This window comes from Cylas formicarius, unplaced genomic scaffold, assembly GCF_029955315.1.
Source record: "Cylas formicarius isolate icCylForm1 unplaced genomic scaffold, icCylForm1.1 PGA_scaffold_12__32_contigs__length_19106922, whole genome shotgun sequence".
NCBI classification, from domain to species: Eukaryota; Metazoa; Arthropoda; class Insecta; order Coleoptera; family Brentidae; genus Cylas; species Cylas formicarius.
Window position 1 is genome coordinate 17,286,305 of NW_026844225.1, and position 23,711 is coordinate 17,310,015.

At 35.4% G+C, this 23,711-nt stretch overlaps 2 protein-coding genes across 2 annotated transcripts; both read right to left on the bottom strand.

Annotated features, from left to right (window-relative positions):
- Positions 1–14: 14 nt before the first annotated feature.
- LOC132695658 (transcriptional adapter 3-B) lies at positions 15–2,217 on the bottom strand. Its single transcript, XM_060660047.1, has 8 exons — positions 1,919–2,217; positions 1,701–1,864; positions 1,527–1,646; positions 1,292–1,467; positions 1,143–1,240; positions 1,007–1,089; positions 784–948; positions 15–725 (listed from the first exon to the last, which is right to left on the bottom strand). The coding sequence occupies exons 1-8, from the start codon at positions 2,127–2,129 to the stop codon at positions 531–533; spliced, it is 1,212 nt and encodes a 403-aa protein (XP_060516030.1). The 5' UTR covers positions 2,130–2,217; the 3' UTR covers positions 15–530.
- A 402-nt stretch (positions 2,218–2,619) lies between these two features.
- On the bottom strand, positions 2,620–22,597 carry LOC132695617 (potassium voltage-gated channel protein Shal). The gene is made up of 3 exons (XM_060659971.1): positions 21,126–22,597; positions 11,779–11,941; positions 2,620–6,518 (listed from the first exon to the last, which is right to left on the bottom strand). Exons 1-3 carry the CDS (start codon positions 22,235–22,237, stop codon positions 6,081–6,083), a joined length of 1,713 nt encoding a protein of 570 aa, XP_060515954.1. The 5' UTR covers positions 22,238–22,597; the 3' UTR covers positions 2,620–6,080.
- Between the last annotated feature and the right edge of the window lie 1,114 nt (positions 22,598–23,711).

Sequence of the window (23,711 nt, forward strand, 5' to 3'; positions counted from 1 at the left end):
TAAGGCTGCATAAATAAATAAAACAAAGCAGTTGCCCTATGTTCTCTATTCCCAAATACTTTTGTATGTGACAAATATTCGGTTAAACTACATTTGCCTAAATTACTTTCATAAGACATATTTTTATTCTAAATGACAAAACAATTTCTTTTTAATTCATTTGTAATTCACATTTGTTGCGATTATATTTTTGCTACTACTTTGTAATAATTTATTCCACCTCAAGTTGGGGTGGCATTTTTTATCTTCCTGTTTTTATTACATATTATTTCATTGGCTTATTTCTAGAGTATTTTTGTTTTCTTTCGATTATACCTTTAGACTTAACTATTAAAACTAAGAAAAATATATTTTAGTTACACAGCTGTGTAGCTGATTTGTTGATATATCAAAAGCTGTAAACATTTCCTATATGGATATAGTTTGTAGTTGTAAAAGGTGCTGAGGAATAGTTTCAATATAACCACATTCTTGATGGAACTATATGTTGGGATAGTGCCTTCAGAATGTGATTATACTGAATTTAACCATCAATAAAGCATTGACATGTCCGTCAGGCTATTAATTTCACGGTTAAGTACAACTTGTTGTTTTAACAATGCGTCGGCTTTGCTCCCAAATTCATTCAATATTTGCTTGCAAAACATATCTTCGTCAAATTCTTTGCCTTCCTCTTCCAGAGCTTTTTTCCGGGTTGCTATTATATTATTGTAAAGATCCAAAACCTGCAGAAAAAGAATTCTAATATACATTCAGTTAACATTAAAAATGTTTTGAATTTACCCGACGGTCAACTTTATCCAGTTCCTCTTTTAAATCATTGCAATGAATATCGTTAAAGACCAGCGATCTTAGTTTATTTAGTTCCTCAACATTGTATTTGTTGATTGTTGATAATTCCTGCTGACATTTTTTTATTTCTGCATATATTTCATCCTTGGGTGTACACTGGAATGAACAATATTCAGTTACACTAAAAATGTTTGCTTCACATTTAACCACTAACCTCAGGCACCTCTTCCAGTTTTAAGGCTCTATTTAAACAGGCCCCAATCACTAGGTTCTGTTTAAATTTGGAAAAGTCCAAAGCTACAATTATAATTACAAGATAAAATAATTAAATCTCCACATGATTTGCTTACATTTTGTTTTGTTAACTTTTAATCCATTGTCCCCAATTTCCTGTATTAATGCGGATGGTATGCTTTGTATTTGTGGGGCCCAAAATGCGGCAACCATGCTAAAAGAGGTGTAAATAACATTTATGCAATATAGACACCACATCACTTACCTATGCAGGCGATTTTTTTTTAAATCGACTGTACACACTTTTTTATTGGGAGATTTACCAAGATTTTGTTCTTCATTAATTAGTTCCTCTGACCAAGTGTTAGCGTAATGCTCGCCCATCTCTGGTATTTCATAATCAATTTCTTTTGAAAATTCTTGTATAAGGGTATCCAGATACTAAAAATTATGTCATTCTGTGAAATTTAACACAAATAAATATCTTGGAAGTTTCTTACCGCGACATCATTTTTACTAACAGGGGCGCAGTATGGTTCAGTAGATGTCCAAAATTTCACTGAATTGTCATTCTTTGGCAGGGAAGGTTTTTTATATGGACGTTTTCTTTTAAATGAAGTCTAAGGAAATTACTCAATTGGTTTGGTTATTATATTAGGAAAGAACTTAAGTACCTTATCATGGGCCCTTTTTTCATGCTCACTCTTTTCTGAGGGTTTAATTTCACCTAAAAAGAATCTTTGTCTAACGGCAGCTGTCGACAAAAGTTTCTCCAAATCGTGTTGCAACTGATTTAAGTCATCCATCCCAACCGCTTCCTCTTTAGTTTTTCCAAGTACTAAAAGACACAAAACATATCCAAAAGATATTAAATCACGCAGCAGTTACTCACTTGCAGCATATTTAGGCAGTAACCTGGCATTATCGGCCTGTTTAACGATAGGAATACTAGCAAAATCTTTAACGTCAGGCAACTTGGGTTCAGATTTGTGATGGGACAGTAATTTACCGTTCAATTTGTGATTTTTTTGGTTAGCAATGGCTCTTTTAGAATGACCAATTTTACCGTTAGAACCAACATTTTTAAAATTTTCAAAAAACATTATTGTTATTTACAATATATGCTACTTATCCACGTTAACATCCAAATAACAAAATTTCGAAGCAATTTATTTCCAAATGTCAGTCTGAGTTAAGAAAATGTTGGGTTAGTATTCTGTTTTTACGTATCTATGACCTTTATCGGATTGGGCAAACGTCTGTTTAGTATTTGGCTTTCGTTTATAGGAAAATAAATTTTTTTTGCCTCCATCTGGTGGCCTCTTGACGAAGGTTAAGTTTTAGGCTTAGGTTGTCAGATGTCCGTCGAGACGTTATTATCGACCATCGTAGTCGACTGAGATTCAAATCGAAAATGTTGTAATATGTTGGCGTGTATTTTGTGATATTTAATGAAGTAGAGTTGCAAAATCTTTGGTTTTTGATATCCGTATTTATTTATTTTTTACTTCCGTATCGGCTCCTAGAGTGCAGCAAGGAGAAAGGAAACATTATATTAGGGAAAATTAAATAGTCTCCATTCTTACTGAAAATTTATTGTTTTATCATAAGTTCGAAAAGATAGAATATGAAGAGATAACGCTAACTATACAAAAAAAAATCGTTTTGCAATCTAACTATATTATCATTTGGTATTGTTAAATTGAAATTTTACAGTATCTATATATTTTTTTATCTAAATCAATTCGTAGAGTAGACCTATGTGCGTAATAGGTATCAACTTCATTTCTAATATAATAGTTTTTAACATTTGATTCCTTCATTACGCAAAGAAAAACTCTTAATATGCCAGTAAGGAAAACATTTTCGCTTTAAAAATTATATAGGACCAGCACGTTTCCCTTTTCGGAAAGCACCAAGGTTCTACCTTACTGATATCATTTTGCAATTTGCTTTCGTGAAAATTTGCGTACGAAGGAGAACTTTATTCTTACATAAGCATCCGGTAATAGTAAAGCGTAAAGCTTTTGTAAATAAATAACAAAAGAGATTCATACGAATTGATTGTTTATGATTCTATTTAGGAATGTAAAGAAAATTTATAAATTACTGACACATATGTATAAATAATACACTCTATTGGAAATCGGTCTGATGTTCTAAACTAAGATTAAGGGTAAATTCCGCATTGACTTATTGGTTAAACTGTTAACGTTGACGTTTTTCACAGCTACATTTAGAATTGGAAACGTCGAGAAATTTTAGAAGACGGACAATAATTATTATTACGCAAGAGAGTAAACGCCAAGCACTGATAATTCGATGCAGAATCCATTCATAAGGCAACATTTATAAAAAGATTGTTTTATTTTGTAATTAAAATGTAAGAAATTGACTAGTTCGACATTAGTTAACAAAATTGAATTTTATTGACAATATAGAGCAAGGATGTTAAAGAACTTTTTTTCTTTTGACAATAAGTAGCGATCGGAATCGTGTTTTCTATTTTATGATTATTATTTAAGTAAACATTAACATTTATTTTGAAAATTGGTTGATAGTATCACGCAGTTATTAAACTATAAACGCGTCTAATGCATACTCTTCTATTCGATAAAATGTTATGCTTTGGCAATTATTTATTTTATGCTATACATTTTTGTCGTACTAATATGAAGAAAAAAAAAAAGGAAAAAATAACGTTGGGAGTGTCCATAACATTCGAAAAACCACAGTTCGCCTAAAAATAAGTGGCAACGCCTTTAAAGAATTTACTTACTCATTTAAGAATCTTTGTAATTAGGTACACCGTTTCTTCTCACGAAGAACTTTTAGACTGGTTAATGGCGTTTAAGTACACTTATTTTTTAGGGATACTTATCGTGTTTTTGTCGTACCTGCAATTGTTTTTTTCTGTTTCGGACATTATAAATGTTGCTGGGTGTTTATATTCGAACTTTTAATTAGTAACGCTAACGTTGTTTATTGTCATCAGCTAGTGGGGATGATCATCTGTATTACTGTGAGGTGTGAAATAACATTTTTAACATTTTCATTTTACAAACTTTGTTCCCAGCCTTTTACGCGAGTTTAGCGCCAAGCGTATCAATCAATAAATCGAGAGTTTTAGAATTTGTCACACACTAATATACTTATAATTATTATCGAAAGACATGCATTTTTCGTTTCATATTCCAAAAATGCCTTGCCTCGATATTTAAAATAGTCTAGATTTGGATTACAGTTTATACTCTATTATCTCTGCGATAATTATATTACAATGTGGTAATCTACATAATTTACAGGATAAAATGAACGGCGAAAGGAACAAAGTCTTAGCAATATTATGTAAAAGGACATTTAAAGGAGTTATATGGAAAAATATATTTGACAGAATTCGATGCGCCTCAAAAACAATGCGTAACACATATAATTCCGATTTAAACTATGCCAGTAAATGGTTTGAATGCCAGTAATGGGCAGTAAACTTTTCATCGTAATTTATTCGACCCGTCTCTTTTCTTTATACAGTAACAATTCATTTGTTGTTATATTATACAATACTATTGTGTGATTTTTAGTTTTTCTATACAAAATATTAGGTAGTTTGTGCAAAACGATCTTGTGCTATGTGATGGGAATTTATTGGCAATAGTTACATTTTTTTTTATTGGTAATAAGTTGTGTAAAAATACGGACTCCTAAACCGATTTCTTCCACTTCCGAAACACATCAAGGTAGAATATTATTTTGTACTATTCGTATCTACGTTTTATATTTTGTACTATTTAATATTTACAAGTGGTAATTGATTAAATATTGTTTTGGATTTAAATATTGCTTTTTTTAAAATTTAATCACGGCCCAAGTGCCTAGAAAGAAAGGTTTACTGCCCAACGCGGGATGTCTCTTAAGTAGGTAGTCTAAAACATTTCAAAAAGCTATTATTCCGATCATTTCTTGGAAATTTCGGACTCCAAAATGCGCAGGGGTAATTTATTACACAAAATACCGATTTGAAATATTCACTACTAGTTTTATATACGAAATTGTTTCCGACCATTGTAATGAGATATTTTTGCATAAAGTGAGGATTTAATAATAATTCACTTGACTATTATTTTTTACGAAATACATAGAAAACCCGGATTTTACTCATTCATCTATAAAATCGTGTGTTGACACCTTGCGTGATTATTTTGCGCCCCTATCGTGTTTTATTTTAATCGTTTATCTTATACAGGATGTCCCAATAGTGCGTCGATGGTTGATATCTTATTGGAAACAGTTGGCGATAGAAAAAATTGAATTACAAAGTTTCATACAAAAATATCGCTGAAACTACAATTTAAGTGCTTATAGGGTTTGTCAAGTATGGGAAGAAATTAAGAAAATTCTAAACATATCTTTTTTTATACCTACATGTTTCCGAAATGTGTAAATATGGAAACTTAAAATGACAAAAATGGAAATAAAAAGGCCTAAGTTGTATGTTAAAATTTAAATAAAAGTATGACGTATTTTTCTTGGATTAATCAAAGTTCGATATATTCAACAGAAGAAATTAATTTAATTAAACGAATCATGTTAACCAAATTTTCTTGTTGTGGTTTGATTTTTTTAGTTCTCTTTAATACCTGTAAAGCGCTGGCTAACTGTATTAACTGAAGTAGTTAAATCGTCAACACCTTGCAATTCATATATTTTTTTGCAAAATGGCGAATTATTAATTAAAAAAAAACTATTAAGTGTAGCCATAGGAAGGAATTAATGATAGAATTCAAATATGAAGAGATATATTTTTACTTTCGTACACATTTTTGAGACATTCAGTATAGTCTATCCTCCACCTACTCACTATCGAAAGTCAATAAAAAAAAACAAGGCTGAGTAGGTAATAGCCGATTGAAATATTAACCGTCACCTACGAAACACCCAGTCTTTAGTGGAATGGAAATCTTTGAGCGTACCATATATCGAATCGGCGGCGGCGTACTTATTATATACCGTAGGTACTTGATAACGACTTACAAGGCAAATAGGTCGTGATATGTCTAAAAAGACGCTTCGACTAGATAAGTACCGTCCATTCCGCTACCGGTTTGATTGGCTTGAGCGGTCGACGCTGCCGGCATATATTTGCCGCAAGTTTGCTGGTACCGTCGGGGGCAGCATCTGCCGCAACACGACTGCAAAAGACCAATCGAAACCGCCGAATGGGCGGGACTGGCCAACGGAGACGGCGAACCAGGCCGTTTCGGATGCCCGTTATACGGTACCTCCAGCTCGACGAATTCCCTATCGGTGGTTTTCTCTAAGCACCTCAACAGGTGGTGGTGCTGCAATTCGAATATGTCTTCTTCCCGATAATTGTCGTCCAATTCGATGCCCGATTCCTGAGCGGCCAGTCTCGCCTCCGCCGCTTTCTTTTTGCTGACGAAAGCCGCCCCCGAAGAAGCTTTCGCGATGCGTATGCGGGCAAGACGAGCTTTCTGAAATCGTAAATTTCTACGTCAAAGTCGAAAATGTTTTCTCGCCCTCCGGGGTCGCTTTCCTTGAATTTATTTATTTGTGGACAAAATGACAAATTTAAAAATTTGTATTAAAAAAAACTTACTCGGGAGAAAGCTATTCTATTTTATTTTATTCTATTCTATTCTAATTCTATTCTAATTTATTTTAGCCATTTTGTTTGTTTTGCTTATTTAAAATCGCACTAGTAATGTAGAGAATTGCTTAGTGAGTGGTATGATATTATTAATGTCAAACGGATCCTTTCCCAGTTGTAAATCCTATTGTTCGACAATTTGTGGATGTTTTCCCTGATTTTTACTCGGCCCTAATCATTATTATTGGACCGTTATTCTCCTGTGTAATTAAAAAAAAGGATACGCTAAAACCAGAGACGTCACTTGAGCATCAAAATCATGGAATAATGTATTATGTTACGTGACAATGCCAATGAGAAGTTTGGAAATACAGATTCATGTCTTCTCATTTCATTTATATTTGCCGATTTCACAAATACGGGAAAAAATTTTAGGGAATAGAAATCGTAAATGTTTGTTTCAAGAATAGCTACGCCGGTATCTGCGGAACGTTATTTTTCTTTTGCCAGTATTCCGGGTGTATGTTTCACCGGAATCGTACGTCCCCGCAAGCAAAACAGTCCGATATCGTATTTAAAGGTGGATTCATCAACGCTGCGTTTAAAATCAATTCTCAATATAACTTCAACTGCATTGTTCACATTTAACTTCCTTTTGCAGGTTATGTCATCCGTATCAGCGGCTTTCGTCGGGACAGATTTCTGTTTTGGCGTCTATTGGTATTAAGTCCGTGGGGGTGGAAATTTTGAGGGAACAGTATTGCAGTGTATAGCATCAGGGAACAGACTTTTAAGGTGTTTTAAAAACATAAAGACTAAATTTATTATTTATTATTATTATTTTGCTGTATTTAGACCCCAAATAATACAAATAACTCTATAAAGGGAGGTGGTTCATCTAAACCAGGAACCAACCGGTTTTAATGAAGGAAATATGTTTTCCTTATTATATTTTCTTCACTATTCACTATTGGTAAGTTTTCAGGTTTCTTTTAAATCTTCGTGTTTAATTATTAGTATTATTATTAAACCATTAACTCCGCCTGCAGCATCGGAAGGTGCATCAAGTAGCTGGAAGATGCTGTTGCCGGTCCCAAGCCCGGAGAAAGGAGGAGGGTTAGTCAAAGGGTTAACAACTCTTTACTGTTACAAATCTCAACCAAGAACTTCGGAATCACAATGGAACACACGATGAACGACATACGCAACGGAAAAGGTTATTGAGTTTTGGATGTTGGAATGTTCAAGGAATCAGTACGAAGTATAATGAAAAGTGTTCGAAAATTACAAAATGGATATTGTTACCCTGAGTGAGACAAAGAAAAAAGGAAATGGAAATGAAAATAGAAATAACTTCATTCACTTCTATAGCGGCGTAGGAAAAGAGAAACGAACAAACGAACGAAAAAACTGCAAAAACATATTCAAAATTGGCAACCGGTTAGTGAAAGACTGATTAAAGTGGAACTGAAGATCTCGGCTCAGAGAATAGTAATCATCGGAATATACGCACCTACAGATGATGCCAGCGTGTTAGTAAAAGAGGTTTTTTTTTATTAAATGATAACGAAATAATTATTATGGGCGACTTTAATGCTCGTGTAGGAAGTAAAATTTCAAACAACTTCATTGGAAGGTACGGAGAAGCAACAATAAATGTAAACTTAAAAGACGAATTCACGGTGTTCTTGTATAAGTTATGATGATGGCGGGAAAATTTAAAACTATAGAAGAATATATATAGAAAACAAATATAACAAATTGACAAAGTTTATCCATGAGGCGGCGAAAGAAGCGTTAGGTCAGAAGCAAAGAAATTGCAAAAAAAGAAAGGACGATTCCTGGTGATCAACAGAATTAAAAGAATTAGTGGAGGAAAAGAAACGAGCCTATTTAAAAATTTCGATTACGGAGAACTACCAAGACAATGCAATGAAATTGACAGAAGCATAGGAAGCTCGACATCAAGGCAGGCTTGGAAAACTCTAAGATCTCTTAAGACCAACAAAAAGGAGACAAAGCTAATAGACCCTCTTGGAATAATTAGATGGAAAGCCTATTATTATCTGGAACTACTAACTGAAAAGTGTTCGAAGTGTTCGAAGTGTTTTCGGAGCGCGAGCATTGAAGATGCCAAGTGAGATTTTGGCGAAACGTCTGCAGGATTCCAGTCGGATGCAGGATTTGCGGGATTCCAGTCGGATGCAGGATTCCAGTCGGAGCTCAACGAGCGAACGGATGATATCCCGGAATATAGTGTCATCATATATATATATATATATATATATATATATATATATATATATATATATATATATATATATATATATATATATATATATATATATATATATATATATATATATATACAGTGTGTCCAAGATAAGGATGCACAGCATGGGGATCTCGGAAACTATAAGAGATACAGTGTCGGTTAAATTAGACAAAAGTTGCGCATTTTGATACCGAACAAGATCCGGTTTTACAAATTTGAAAATTCCAAGCCGTTCCGGAAATATCCGAGAAAAACCGAAATATTGCGATTTCGTTTTTATTATTTTTTAAAGCTATTTGAAAAGATATGAAAAAACGGAAAACACTTTTCCATTGGCACTTTTTAATCTCTCCAAATTGACGTTAACAAATTTTCATTACAGCGTTTCGATTCCATGGAACCACCATCAACTTTGATTTTTCTTATGGGACGGAAAAAAAGTACACACAGTATTAGGTTGTGCTTTTCATTGCGAATTCAACGATGTACGATACAATATGGTTACTTATGTTTTTATCCAGAAAAATGGATTTTTAATACATTTCAGCATTTAAATGGAGTAGGCCATGACAAAATGACATCCAGTCAATTTCAATGACACATTAATGTTATTTGTCTTTGTTATCAGTCGATCATAAGTTTATTCCTTTAGTTATTGTTTTTGTATTTTTATTGTTGTTGTCTTTTTCTAATTTATTTTGTTCTACAATGGAGGGAGGTAATTTTACAAACGAAGAAAAATGTGATATGCTGTCTTGCTACATCTGATGCCAAAGAAATTGTGTGGAAGCCGAGCGTATGTATTCTAACAAATACCCAGAGCGGAGACAACCTGACAAGAGTATTTTTCGGCGTTTGTTATTTAATCTGAAAGAATATGGATCATTTAAGAAGCCTGCATTATCCCGACAAAAACCTTCCAATGAAGAAAACCAATACCTTGTTCTACAATCTGTTATCGAAAATCCACAAACTTCTACCAGAGAAATTGAAGACCAGAATGGGGTAGCTAAATCTACAGCTCAGTTTATTTTAAGGAAAAATGAATTTAAGCCTTACAAATTCAGAATATGTCAAGGATTAAAACCGGGTGACGACGAACGACGTAGACATTTTTGTGAGTGGTATACCAGGATGTGTGATGAGAGTTTTAATTTTCCATATAAAGTGATTTGGTCTGATGAAAGTATGGTGACCAATAACGGTATTTATAACAGGCGCAATACACACTATTGGTCGCAACAAAATCCACGTGTTAATAGACTATCCAGACATCAAGTTCGCTTTGGGTTTAATATTTGGTGTTGGATTTTTGGTAGCAAGATTATAGGCCCTATTTTCTATAATAATTCCTTAACTTCCGAGCGGTACCTTGACATCTTGAGGCACGATTTAGAAGATGCCTTAGATGATTTACCGCTAGGCGCTGTGCAAGGCTGCTGGTTCCAACAAGATGGTGCCCCAGCCCATAACTCCAGAGAAGTTCGCCAATATTTAACTGAACGGTTTGATGGAAAATACATTGGGACTTACAGTGAAACACCTTGGCCTCCAAGGTCCCCGGACTTAACTCCCTTGGACTTTTTCTTATGGGGCTACATAAAAAATGAGGTATTCAAAGAATGTTTTGACAACGAGGAACAATTACGTCAATCAGTACGAGCAGCGTTTAATAAAATTACTCCTGAAATGTTAAGTCGTGTTTTGGAGTCTACCGTGAGACGGGCGTACTTATGCCTAGAAAATGGAGGTCATTTATTCGAACATTTGTTATAGAATTTGTTTTTCATTAACTTGTTGGATTTAGTTGTTATGAACAGTTAGAGTTAGTAAATAAATAAACACATTAACTCGAACTTGTCAATCATTTTCTTTTGCCTTTCATCGTTCGGATCTCATGGCCTACTACAATAAAATACTAGAAATGTATTAAAAAGCCATTTTTCTGGATAAAAACATAAGTAACCATATTGTATCGTACATCGTTGAATTCGCAATGAAAAGCACAACCTAATACTGTGTGTACTTTTTTTCCGTCCCATAAGAAAAATCAAAGTTGATGGTGGTTCCATGGAATCGAAACGCTGTAATGAAAATTTGTTAACGTCAATTTGGAGAGATTAAAAAGTGCCAATGGAAAAGTGTTTTCCGTTTTTTCATATCTTTTCAAATAGCTTTAAAAAATAATAAAAACGAAATCGCAATATTTCGGTTTTTCTCGGATATTTCCGGAACGGCTTGGAATTTTCAAATTTGTAAAACGGGATCTTGTTCGGTATCAAAATGCGCAACTTTTGTCTAATTTAACCGACACTGTATCTCTTATAGTTTCCGAGATCCCCATGCTGTGCATCCTTATCTTGGACACACTGTATATATATATATATATATATATATATATATATATATATATATATATATATATATATATATATATATATATATATATATATATATATATATATATATATATATATATATATATATATATATATATATATATATATATATATATGCATTCGATTTCAGTGAAATTTGTGAAAAGAGGTTCCGGCAAAAACGTTTATCTTAAAATACTGTTAACGAATAATTTTATGCCTGGTGACTAAAAGTTTTGGGCAACAGTTTGGTATTCATTTTATGCGCAATAAAAATATGATATTTCTTGTGATATTCCGAGTTTATTTTTACTTTTCTCATTACGAAAATTTTGAGCTGAAAATCGCGAATTTGATTTCGTCGAGGCGACAAATTGAAATTGCGGAAAAAGCAATGCAATTAAATTACGTCTAATCGATTTAACCGCCGAAGCAATTTTCTTGGTTTCCCTTGGGACATCGGTTTAGCGTTTAAAATGAGATTAACTTACCCTTTGCGCTTTTCTCTTGTCCGCTCGTTGGTTTTGGTGGTATATTCTACTGAAATTTGACACAATCACTGGAACCGGGAGGGCTATGACCAGCACGCCACTCAGGGAGCACACGCCACCAACTATTTTACCCGCTATTGTTGCTGGTACCATGTCGCCATATCTGAAATTTGAATTTATTTTTTGTAATAATAATCATAATTTCGTTCCAATTTAATTTTCCGATACACTAACTAACTTGCTTCTGTAAATACTCATATTTCTTGCCCTTGGTTTCCCGAAGGCTGATCTAATCAGCCAACAAAGCCATAACGATCTCCTTTAAATTCATCGTTTGTTTTGGAGCGTTCCAATACAAGAAAAACACATCAATATAAGATTCCAAGTAAACAGAAGTTTCCATTATATGGAACTCGCGACTTTTCTATATCTCGTTTCTGTTTGCTTTTGCCAGTTTCATCCGTCTTCGTAGTTCTGGCTTTTGCCTGGCGGTCTGAAGATTATTCCGGTCTAGTTGAAATTTACTTGGTATTTTTAGTTACGATTGTACAACTGGGTAGTAGGTTGGCAATTCGAAACTTCTTATCATTTTTTTTAAATGTAACTTACAAATTGCAATCATTACGTAAATTGATCATTTTATTATCCGTATTTTTCTTTGGGGCTTTATATTTGATAGCGTTTGTCAAGACTGGCGATACTTATTTTCCTGATCTGCATCAATATTCGTCATCACTCGTTTCGAATAGTTATTTTTACATTTACTTTTGCGATCTTATCAAGTGGCTAATTATCCATGGAAATAAATGTTCTTTTTATAGACATTATTGTGGCTATTTTAGAGACATGTGTAAATAACTTTCTAAAAATATGCAGTAGTAGTTGTACGTTTCAACTAATGCAGTGGCGGCGATTGGGATTTCATTATTTCGCTCCTTGCGCTATCATTGACAATCACGTGGGGTCGTATTTCCCTTCGACCCTGTAAATAGGTCGTCTAACCAGCCAACACCAAATACTCAGGGATATGGTTAAAATTCTTATATTAGTCGTTACCAATGCTGATTTTTTCCACGATATGGTAAATGACAATTAGTTTTTTCTTTAGTTAGTTTTTGAAATGTAACATTTTATTATCATAACATTAACCATATTGTCTATAGTAAAAAGATATTTTTGTTGCTGAGTTCCATTACGGTGATTTCGTCTGAACAGATCTTAACCTAATGGGTAGGCGATGTAAAGGGATCGTTAGTTTGTAAGTTTTTATTTTATTTTATTTATTTTATATATTTTTTTCTTGTTGTTGAAGAGTGTAATTACGATGATTGATCGTCTCGGAAGATTTTCCCTGTGCTGTGTTAAAGCATGTGGCCGACACTATTGCAGAACCGATGACATATCTCATTACTTATTCCTTTTTGCATGGATCCTTTCCCAGCATTCTAAAAAATGCGGTAATCACACCACTCTAAAAAAAACGGTGCAACAATTATTTCAAATTATAGAGCTATAGCACTCCTATCCGTTTTTTCAAAAATCTTTCTAATTTTTTGGAAAGTCGAGACGTTTTTTCCGGCATGCAATTTGGTTTTCGAAAAAACCGATCTACGCAGGATGCCATTCTCTCTTTATATAAGCATATTCTTACCCAGAGCATTTGACTTGGTCGATGTTGATATTTTAGTGGACAAGCTTTGTTCATATGGTATTTGAGGTAACGCCTTAAATTGGTTAAGGTCTTTTCTTGGGGGTCGAACGCAGTTGGTCAATTGAGAGATACCTTAGGATTTGAATACGTCTCTGATTCCAGGTCAGTGAATTGTGGTGTACCTCAGGGAAGTTTACTCGGTCCTTTATTGTTTATAGTGTTTATAAATGATGTATTTTCATCTTTCCCCCATACTTACTTTAACTTTTTCGCGGATGATGCAGTTTCTACCCTTTCTGCAGCATCGTCTGAGCAACTTAGCATTGCAACCAAGACAACGGTTGAGCAAATGAAACATTATGCAGAAATTAACAAATTGATATTGAATAATAGTCAAACGGATTAATGGTAAGTTTTTTAATATTTCAATATTTTGTTTGTCGCTCGCATTTGTCCGAAGTTATCCGGTTCCGTTGTATTCGAAACAGAACATGATCGATGTTTGGCGTTCAGATCCATGGGAATAGCGTGAAAATCTGACGCGGTTTACTTTGCCGGCTGTTAATTTATTTTCATCGCCTCTCCCGCTGGACAATTTATATTGATTTGCTCGTGAAAAATGCACCTGTCTTGCGTAAATCAATCACTACTAGCGTTTACTGTAAATTCTAAATTGGATTTATTTATAATGCGGGTATGCGGTCAACTTTAAATTCGTACTTTGGATAAATATTGTCTCTTTTAAGCCAAAATATCCCCCTGTTTTGACAAAAGGTAGTTCTCACTTGACGCGCTGCTATTTATTGAATACTTCGCCTATCTAAACATCCGTAATTTATGTTCGAATTGCATTAAGTTGGGATTTTTGTTTGATCTATCCGAAACGGTTTTTTTTTTATTAAACTGTTGATTTTCGTATATCGCCGGTAGCTTCGCGTGCCTAACGCTTGATATCTTTCGGAATACGTTTTTCGTAACAAACTCCGTCGATTACTAAAAATACCCATATACCATCTGCTCTGCAATTTTACGGCAATCGGCGAAAATAAACTTGTAAATCCGATTGAGGTGTGTTATTGGCATTAAAATTTCGTGAATCACAGACTAAACACGCGGCGTTTATTGCCGAGCGGTGTGTCTCATAGTTTGTGGCGTTCTCCTCCGGCTTTTTAAATCAAACGAAAATATCAATCATGAAATCGTTCCGGGGAAAACAACGCGTCGAAAACAGTGACAATACGAAAAACGAACCCGTCTAGTAAAAATAATTAAGTTTTTAAAAGCTTTCTGCTTCTCGGAGATTCATCATCATCTTTCAAACTTATTATACGTCGAACATAACGAAAGTTCTTACTTAATCGTACACACAACATAAATGTGTACAATGTATAAGAATCCAATTTCCGAGTATCGCCTGAAGCCATTGTAACGCTTTCAGGATAAATGGCTTTGGCTTATTGGATGCTATAAAACTACCTATGCCGTTCCCATTGTGCGGCCAAAAGATTGGCAATATAAATATGCTGTAAAAGAACAATGTATTGGGTTGTTCGGAAAGTCATTTCGTTTTTTTTGGGGAACATGAAAGACAGTTTTCGTATAATGAATAAATATTTTATTAAATTATATATTGGCCATTCTGGTCCAACACCTTTTGCCATCTTTCTGGCAGTAACATAATTCCCCTCTCATAAAAGTTTTGGTCCTTGCTGGCAAAAAACTGGTTCAGGTGGTTTTTGACATCTTCGTTTGAGGTAAAGGTTTTGCCATCCAAAAAATTTTGCAGGGACCGGAACAAATAGTAGTCGGAAGGCGCCAGATCTGGAGAATATGGTGGATGCTGCAGTACGTCCCATTCAAGCTGTAAAAGTTTTTGGCGAGTGACCAAACTTGTGTGAGGTCTCGCATTATCCTGGTGGAACACTACACCCTTCCTGTTGATTAATTCGGGCCTCTTCTCTTTAAGTGAATCATTCAATTTGTCCAGTTGATGACAATAAACTTCTGAATTAATCGTTGTATTGTCCGGCAAAAGCTCAAAAAAAACGATTCCTTTGACATCCCACCAAACGGAGAGCATCACCTTTTTTTGGTGAATGTTGGCTTTTGACACGCTTTGAGCCGGTTCATCTTTTCTGCTCCGTGACCTCTTGCGTTTAACATTGTTGTATACAAGCCATTTTTCGTCCCCAGTAATAATCCGCTTCAAAAATGGATCATTTTCTTGACGTTTGAGGAGCGAATCACACACGTCAACGCGACGACACAAATTTCGCTCCGTAAGGACATGGGGCACCCACACATCGAGCTTCGAGGTTAAGCCCATGCGTTTCAAATGGACATAAACAGTCGAATTCGACAAATTTAATCTCTCACCGATCTCTCGTGTGGTTATTCGCCGATTTGCATCAACTAATGCCTTTATCGCATCTTTGTCAGCTTCGACCGGCCTTCCAGACCGTGGTGCATCTTCGACATCAAAATTGCCGGATCGAAATTTTGCAAACCAGTTCTGGCACTGGCGTACTTTTAACGCGCCTTCTCCATACACATCCGTCAATTTTTTTCTCGCTTGGACAGCATTTTTACCTTTTCTGAAGTAAAAAAGTAAAATATGACGAAAATGCTGCTTATTGCTCTCCATATTTAAAAGGGCACAACCAAAAACTACTGCGTAAAATTAATAGAACTTTTTCACACACAAGCCTTGCAATATCAGCTCTCAAGACATATAATGGTTATGTGGCTTAAGTGTGAAGTTGGTTTCGAAAAAACGTAATTAAGTCCTCTGACGGGAAAAAACGAAATGACTTTCCGAACAACCTTATAGATGATATATGTAGTACAGGACTGCGGAAAGAAAGGAATAATACTGAACTAAGAGGTTTACATTTCATTGTGTTTACTTCGTATTTATCTACACTTATATTGTAATGTGCCCGTTTATATTGTTCTGCGTCGCTGTCGCTGTGTTACTATAATGGGTGTAACAATATGATAGAGAGTATTATAATAGAGAGTATTATAAGAATTTTTTTAACCGGATTGTTCCATAATATCGTTAATATATTTTTTTATTAAATTTCCAATTTGATTTATTCGACGCTGAAATCTTACGTAGTTGACGACTGCAAAAAGTTTGGCCGTTTTATCTTCATGGTAGTCGAGGCATGAGTCCTTAATGTTTTTACAGCTATAGATAAATGCTTTTTTTAAATGAAATACTGTGCCTAGGACAAATAGTCTGGTATAAATAGCTAGTGTAAACACATCGACGTTTCTAAACTCAATACTTGACAGAGCAACCACTCACTAGTACTGATCACTTTCCGTAATTTTTTGAAAATAAAAAAGCTCAATATAAGAACGTATTTTTAACTACTTATTATCTTTTCAAATAATGATTTTAGACCGGCCCATAGCATAGCATCAGCGTCGAAAAAAAAATTTTGTCCGTTCTCTGTTCTCCGTTCTCGTCTTTGGCTTTTCCTGAATAACTTTCGAACCCTTGGAGCTAGAAAATTGAAATTTGCATCCTTTTTAACCGTCCATGAGATACATAAGCTTATAGGAAATGGCCCCGATTTGAGGCCGGCATCCATCTTTTTTTCGCGACTGTTTGGACATTGCTATGAAACACGATAAGTGTCCGAAGTTTGAAGCAATCGAATACATATTTGACGCATATATGCAACCTCGCCACGTGACGACACTTATTGAAAATGAGGGGGGCTGGGGGGTCGGGAAGTATTTAAAAAAAAACTAAAAATCGCGTTTGTATGGGTCTACAAAAAAGACCATTCTTCAAAAACCGTGTATAAAAACGAAAAAATTTTTGAACCAGAAAACGCAGAAGAAACGGGTCCATAAACTTTTATTCTTGACAATTTTTCAGAAATATACAGGGTGCTCCGCAAATTCGAAAAAACTAAATCTATGTTTTAGATACCAGTTTCTCTTTTACATGACGATATAGCCCGTATAGGCAGTTAAAACTTTTGTATTTAAGGTTTTAACTATTGTACAGGGTGTCTGCGATATTCCGTGCAACTTTAAAAAAAGTAATTAGTGCACCAAATTTGCAGCTACCGACTTTTTAGTCAGGACCCACATTTATACTCTTTAAATTTTTGATTTTTTTTGTGGTTATTTGTGTGTATGGTTTGGTTTCAGAAAAGAGGTATTTTCTCGGCTACTATTTATCTTCTTGAAAAAATTCATATACCGGGAACGTGGGATTATTTGTTAAAAAAAAAAAATAAAGATATCCTGAAAATTGCCGTTTTCGTGGGTAAATTATTAGACGTAAATGAAAAAGTATAAAATAAAATAAAATATAATTTAGTTTAAACAGTATCGAGAGTTTCAAGTTTCGTATCTTACAGGGTGCGCCAGATACTTGAAAAATTATAATTGGGAAGCGCTATTCTTTGCAAAAATTTTTGAATTTACCAAAGTTTGCCTTAACTTTGAAGTTCGACGAGATGTGAAAGACACTTCATACAGGGTGTATGCGCAATAAAATTACATCGATTATATGTAATATGATATATATATTTAATATAATATATATATGTAATATAATAAGATTAGACCGTTCCTCGTGGTGGCTATGTTAAGCGGGATAAAATTTATGTTCGAGCTTCCAATTTTAAATTGTCAGCTAACAATACAAACAATACGAAAGTAATAGGTTTCAGAATAGGTTTCCAGGAATTTTTTTTTGTATACAGAGAATCTCAAGTTTGAATGGAGCAAATTCCAATTCAATAAACACGAAAATAGTGATCACAAATAACTTTAATTTATTATGAAAAATCCAAAAAAATTCAAAAATTACCAACATTTTTTTAGAACCCTAATTGTAATATTGTAATATTGGAAATAAATGTGCTGGAGAGGAAAAATGTCCTAGCCTATTATTTTCTTTTTCTGAAGAAACAAATAAAATGAATTCCAATCCCACCAGTTTTGTGATTATTGGTAAAGCCATCATTAATTTTTCGAACTTTCGTTAGATTGTTTCCAGAATATATATTTTTTTAAACCAAGTCATCGCGTGATGCAAAAAAATATTATAATAATTATACGTAAACTGTGAAGGCACTGTAATCCTCGTTACGTTTGCGTCTGTCAGGTCTAGTTCGAAAACTCGATCGTTGTTCAAATAAATATTTAGAAAATATTTTTGCAAAAATACTTACCCAAATCTCGTTCATTAAAATATTTTTTCGTAAATTGTTTAATGATATCTCCGGTCCAGTTCGTGCTTAATCAAATACGTGCGTTAAACGCGTTATATTCGCGATTGGGTATTATATTTCACGGCCCGTTTATTTTCCATGATTATAAGCGTGGAAATAGCTCCAGTAAATCACCAAAATAAACACAAACTCTGGCCGACGTAAAGAGTAATTAGACATGATTTGTCGCTGGCACAAATTGATATTGATCTGTTTCTTCGGTAATTGCCAATTAATTTTGCGAACCATTAAAAACTAATCAGAACTTTGGCATTGCCGGTAAAGTATTGTAGTAAATAAACAAATAAATAAGTAATTCTCGAGTTCCCCCCCCGCACGTACAACCGATACGAAAATTGTAAGAATTTTCGCGCAATTCGTTTGAATGTTTGAACTAAAAATAAGTATGTAAATTTTGCAATTAATTTTTCGCGGTCGCGATTTATTTTCGATCGAAATAAAATAAAACGCGTGAAGATGTTTAGCGTCAAAAGACGGAAAATGCATCGAGATTGTATTTTCACGTCGGTTGTTTTATGTATAGAGGGTGTACGTAAAAATAAGCAAAGCGTGTTATTGAAAATACGGCGAAACCGTTCAAAGAATTGTTTTGAAACACAATCTGCGTTTCAAAGTCGTTTTACTATCGCGTTGGCAATAAAACGAAATCATCTTCGACGTAAAAACGCCGTCAAAATTGCGAATTTAAATCCCGTTTGAATTTCTCTTTTGAGCACAAAATACTTTGGCGTAAACGATATATTGTGATCGCCTGTAGGTTGTCTAAAGTTATCCCGCAAACGTTTAAAATATTTTTTATGGAGTATCTAATTATTGGACGTATAAAAAAATATATTTTTATTAATTTTTCGGTTAAAATAAACTGTCTTGGGCCGTATTTATTGTGAATCGATAATTTCGTTTGTATCTAAAAGACTACATTAAAATTACTTTATTTACAAATATTCCTGACATTTTGGAATAGGGTTTCTTGTAAAAAATATTGCAATATAGAATATTCTTTTTATTATAACCAAAATTTGTAGCGTATTTTATAGTCTCATGCTTTTATTATACATTTAAATGGGTTTCAGTCTCATCGTAAAATTGAAATAAAATAATTTAATGTATTTTATGTTCGCAAATATACTATTCTTTTTTGTTTTAACCCAAATTTGTTGCGTACTTTATGTTCATGTTTTTATTGTCCATTTAGAGGGGTTTCCATCTCCTCATAAAATTGAAATATAAGAATTTAATAGATTTCGTGTCCAAGTATTGATGCGCATCATTCCGAGTCTTTTACTAAGGTCGTATAAAAATGTAGAAGAGTTCAATTCATACTTCAATTGGTTTGCTATAGCAATTACTTGATATTTTTCGATTGTTTGAGTTCTGGTTTATATTTGTAGGTTGTAGGTGGGATCGGGTAGCAGAAGTTGTATGCTTCATTGTTAAACGTATTTTTATTGTAATAGATAAACAAACCCCTTAGAACAACTAATAACGTTTTAATTTTTCTCTAAGTAACAAATGGTAATTCGAAATATCTAGTACGTACTTACTTAATTAACAAAAAAATGATGACAAGAAAAAGTGAAAAATGAGAACAGGAAAACAACTAGTTGAAACGGTTAAAAAACAAAAAGTAAAACTAATCGAAGTATCGAACATCGCCACAAAGTCTGATGAGCCAGATGAGCTGCGCCGGATTGAAGTTATATTTGAGCTAAGCTTAAAAAATGTATCAGCCCAATCTTCATTTGTGCATCGTTTCGGTTATCTTTTTGGTTTTACTGAGAAATTTTTGACTTTGTTTGTCTTTTGCTCCTTTTCATGTTTTTTATGTCACCAGTTTACTTCTTTTCTCAATCACCCTCCATATTCTCAATCCGGTTCAAAATTAGTTTGAGTTTTGTTGAATTTTTTAAATTTTTTCTTTGGGTGTAAGCCGAAAAGAGATATCCCATATTTTAGAAAAACTTCTATTTAGTCTGGCAAGAGGATCTTAGGATATTGTAATCTATTTCTCTTGCACCTTGGCGTTCGACAAGATTTTGTTCTAGAACAACGTTGGCAGTTCTCCTCATTTGTTCGTCTGGCGGGCCTCTATTTGTTTCTCATTTTCTGCGGCGTGGCACGTCTAAAAACAAAATAAAAAATTAGAAATGTAACATGGTAAAATTGTACTTTATATTCACATCACATCACATCTGCACCACACCGGAGTTTAAAAGACAAATCCAAACACTAAGAGATTCCAAAGATTGTAGGCATACCTACCTGAGTTAGTTTTTCCATTTCGCACTATATTTGAAATAATTACGATTACGGGAAATATAATCGGGTCTCTTCCCACGTGATACTAAAATTTTTACGTTTGTAACCGATACCCGCAAAGATATTCGTTTTGGGCTTCGAATGAGGGCGAAGCACCTCGTCGTCTTACTTACCCGAGAGTCGTCATGGTAACGATGGTATACCAAAACGCCGCCGGAATGGAGGTGAACGTCTTGCCTTCGTTTTTCTCGGCGTAAAACATGACGGTGGCGAAAATGATGATGGCCATCGCCAGCGAGAATACCAGGAAGCCGAGTTCGGAAGCGCACGATTTGAGCGTATAACCCAAGATGCGTAGACCTTGCGAGTGGCGCGAAAATTTGAATATTCGAAATACGCGGAACACCCTGAGGGTTACGAACGCGCCCGATACGTCGTCGTTATCGGTGATACCCAGACCGATATAATACGGCAGTATAGCGACGACGTCTATAATGCTCATCACAGAACGAACGAATTTGTAGCGATTCGGTGCGGCGAACATTCGTAGCAAATATTCGGCGGTGAATATCATCACGCACGCGGTGTCCAAGCAGAAAAATACGATTTTGTATCGTTCGCCGCACGGCAGCGAACCCGCGCCGCCCGGTCTGCTTCCGCACGGTACCGTTTCAACCACGTTGGCCATTACGGATACGGCGATAAAAAACCCGGTAACGTAGTAAAACACCAACGCCGCGGTGGACGTGTGCGGGTTCTCGAAGGCTCGCCACATTTTTTGCCGCAGATTCGTCAATTGCTGAAGATGCTGGTCGCCGTTTTCCGACAGTTTGTCGTCCATCAGACGTTCCGCGTTCTCGCGTTTGCGATCGCGGTAATCTTCGTAGCAGCAATCGCCGATTACGTCCGGCAATATGCCGAAGAATGCCAACTCTTCGTCGTAACTCGTCAGGCATTCGTGTTTCGGATAATGCAATTTGCCCGTCCTGTAATAATTGAGTATGTGCCGGAATATGTCCGGATCGCGGTCGAAGAAATACTCCTTGACGTCTTCGTCGTAGAAAAACTCCCGTTCGTTCGATCCGAGCAACGTGTCCGGGTATTTTTCGAGCGTGTTTCGCCACGTTTCGAATCGCCGGCCCGAGACGTTGATCAGCAGTTTTTCGTCGTCGGTTTTGCGACGATCTTTCGGTATCGGGGGTGGCGGTAAGGGGTGCGTCGCGATCGGGACCCATCCGATGGCCGCCGCCCGCGCGAATGGCAGCCAAGCGGCGACCGAGGCCATGCTGTGCGGCGGAATGTTAGCTTCGCCTTTATTTTATTTATTATTTCGGTCGAGTCCCGAATGTCTTGGTCGAGGCCGCCGTTTTAATCCTCCCGCATCACTTTGCTCACCGCTCTCGGCCCTCAGCTGACCGTCGACGATGACTTGGTCTCACTAACCGCTCACTATCACTGTTATAGCGTCAATAAAGCGCGTACGCGCTCGTACATATCAACAAAACAGATACGTGCGACGATACGTACGCGAGTGGTCGTCTATTTCGGTCCGGTTAACGCGAGCGGTCATGTTGTGTTGTACGTTTTGGGAATAAGGGGATTCGGGATCGGGACAAGCGCTCGATGCCGCTACGGTCTATCTGTCGCGAAGGTTTCGCCCCGTCCGCGTCTGGGCCGCGTTTCCGTCTCTCTCGTCGCACGATCGACGCCGACGCCTCGCGATCCGATCGCGACGCAACGCGTCCCTCTATCGATCGGGATAAACGACGTCTCGTCCTCCCGCACCCACCCTCAAAAATTGCATTTTTTTAACGCTCCATGTGCGCGCTTGAGTGTGTGTGTGTGTTTGTTTTCAAACTGGGCGTGATTTCGTTATTAAAAGTTTCGGTTTCAAGTCGACCGCGTCGCTATAATGAGCGACATCTTCGTGATCGTTGCGGAATTAAACGAATTTTCCATAAAGTTTTCTGCGCCTTTTATTTTATTATCGATTTCAGTTGAAATTACATACGGATTAACGAATAGATAATTTTGCTTAATCGCAGCCCTGTAACCATTTATTACTCGTTTTTCACAGTTAGGCCAGCTTTGTACTGATATTTTACCTACCTCTTGCCGAATTACGTTTATGGTATGTACTATCACTAAAATTTGGTGCAATGTTGTTGTTTACAAATCGAAAAACTATGTAGAAGACACAAAAATTCAAAAAGAAGAATGTTGTATACAAGGCATACAAGACAAAAATGATTATTTTTAAACTTACCTGTAAGATAAATAGAGTACCCTTACGCTTTGAACTATCCAGTAAAAATAGCTTTGGGGGGTTAAATCTCGAGAATCAGGTGCGGGGTGGTCCGTTTAAGAGGTTCCACTACCTTATCTCGAAACCTACGGGGCTTACAAAAAAGTTTAAATACAAAAGTTGTTTTTATTTAAATGATCTTAATTTTTTTTTATTTTCCTAATCGCCACTTTTATGTATACAGGGTGGTAAAACAAAGTCCCTTTTTTTAATAGATCATCCTACATTTTATTGTATGTTTGAATAGTCCTTTCAAAAACAAATCCAACGATATGTACGACTATGGGTCTGTGATGTACCATTTCGAACTTATTAGCGAGCATCTTTCTTTAGACAATGATCAAATTTTAAATATTATCTTAAATCACGCGGTGTTGCCACGTTTCTCAAAATGATACTTTTCTCAAATAAATGGGACACCCTGCATATTATTGGATTTGCGAATACCCACTTT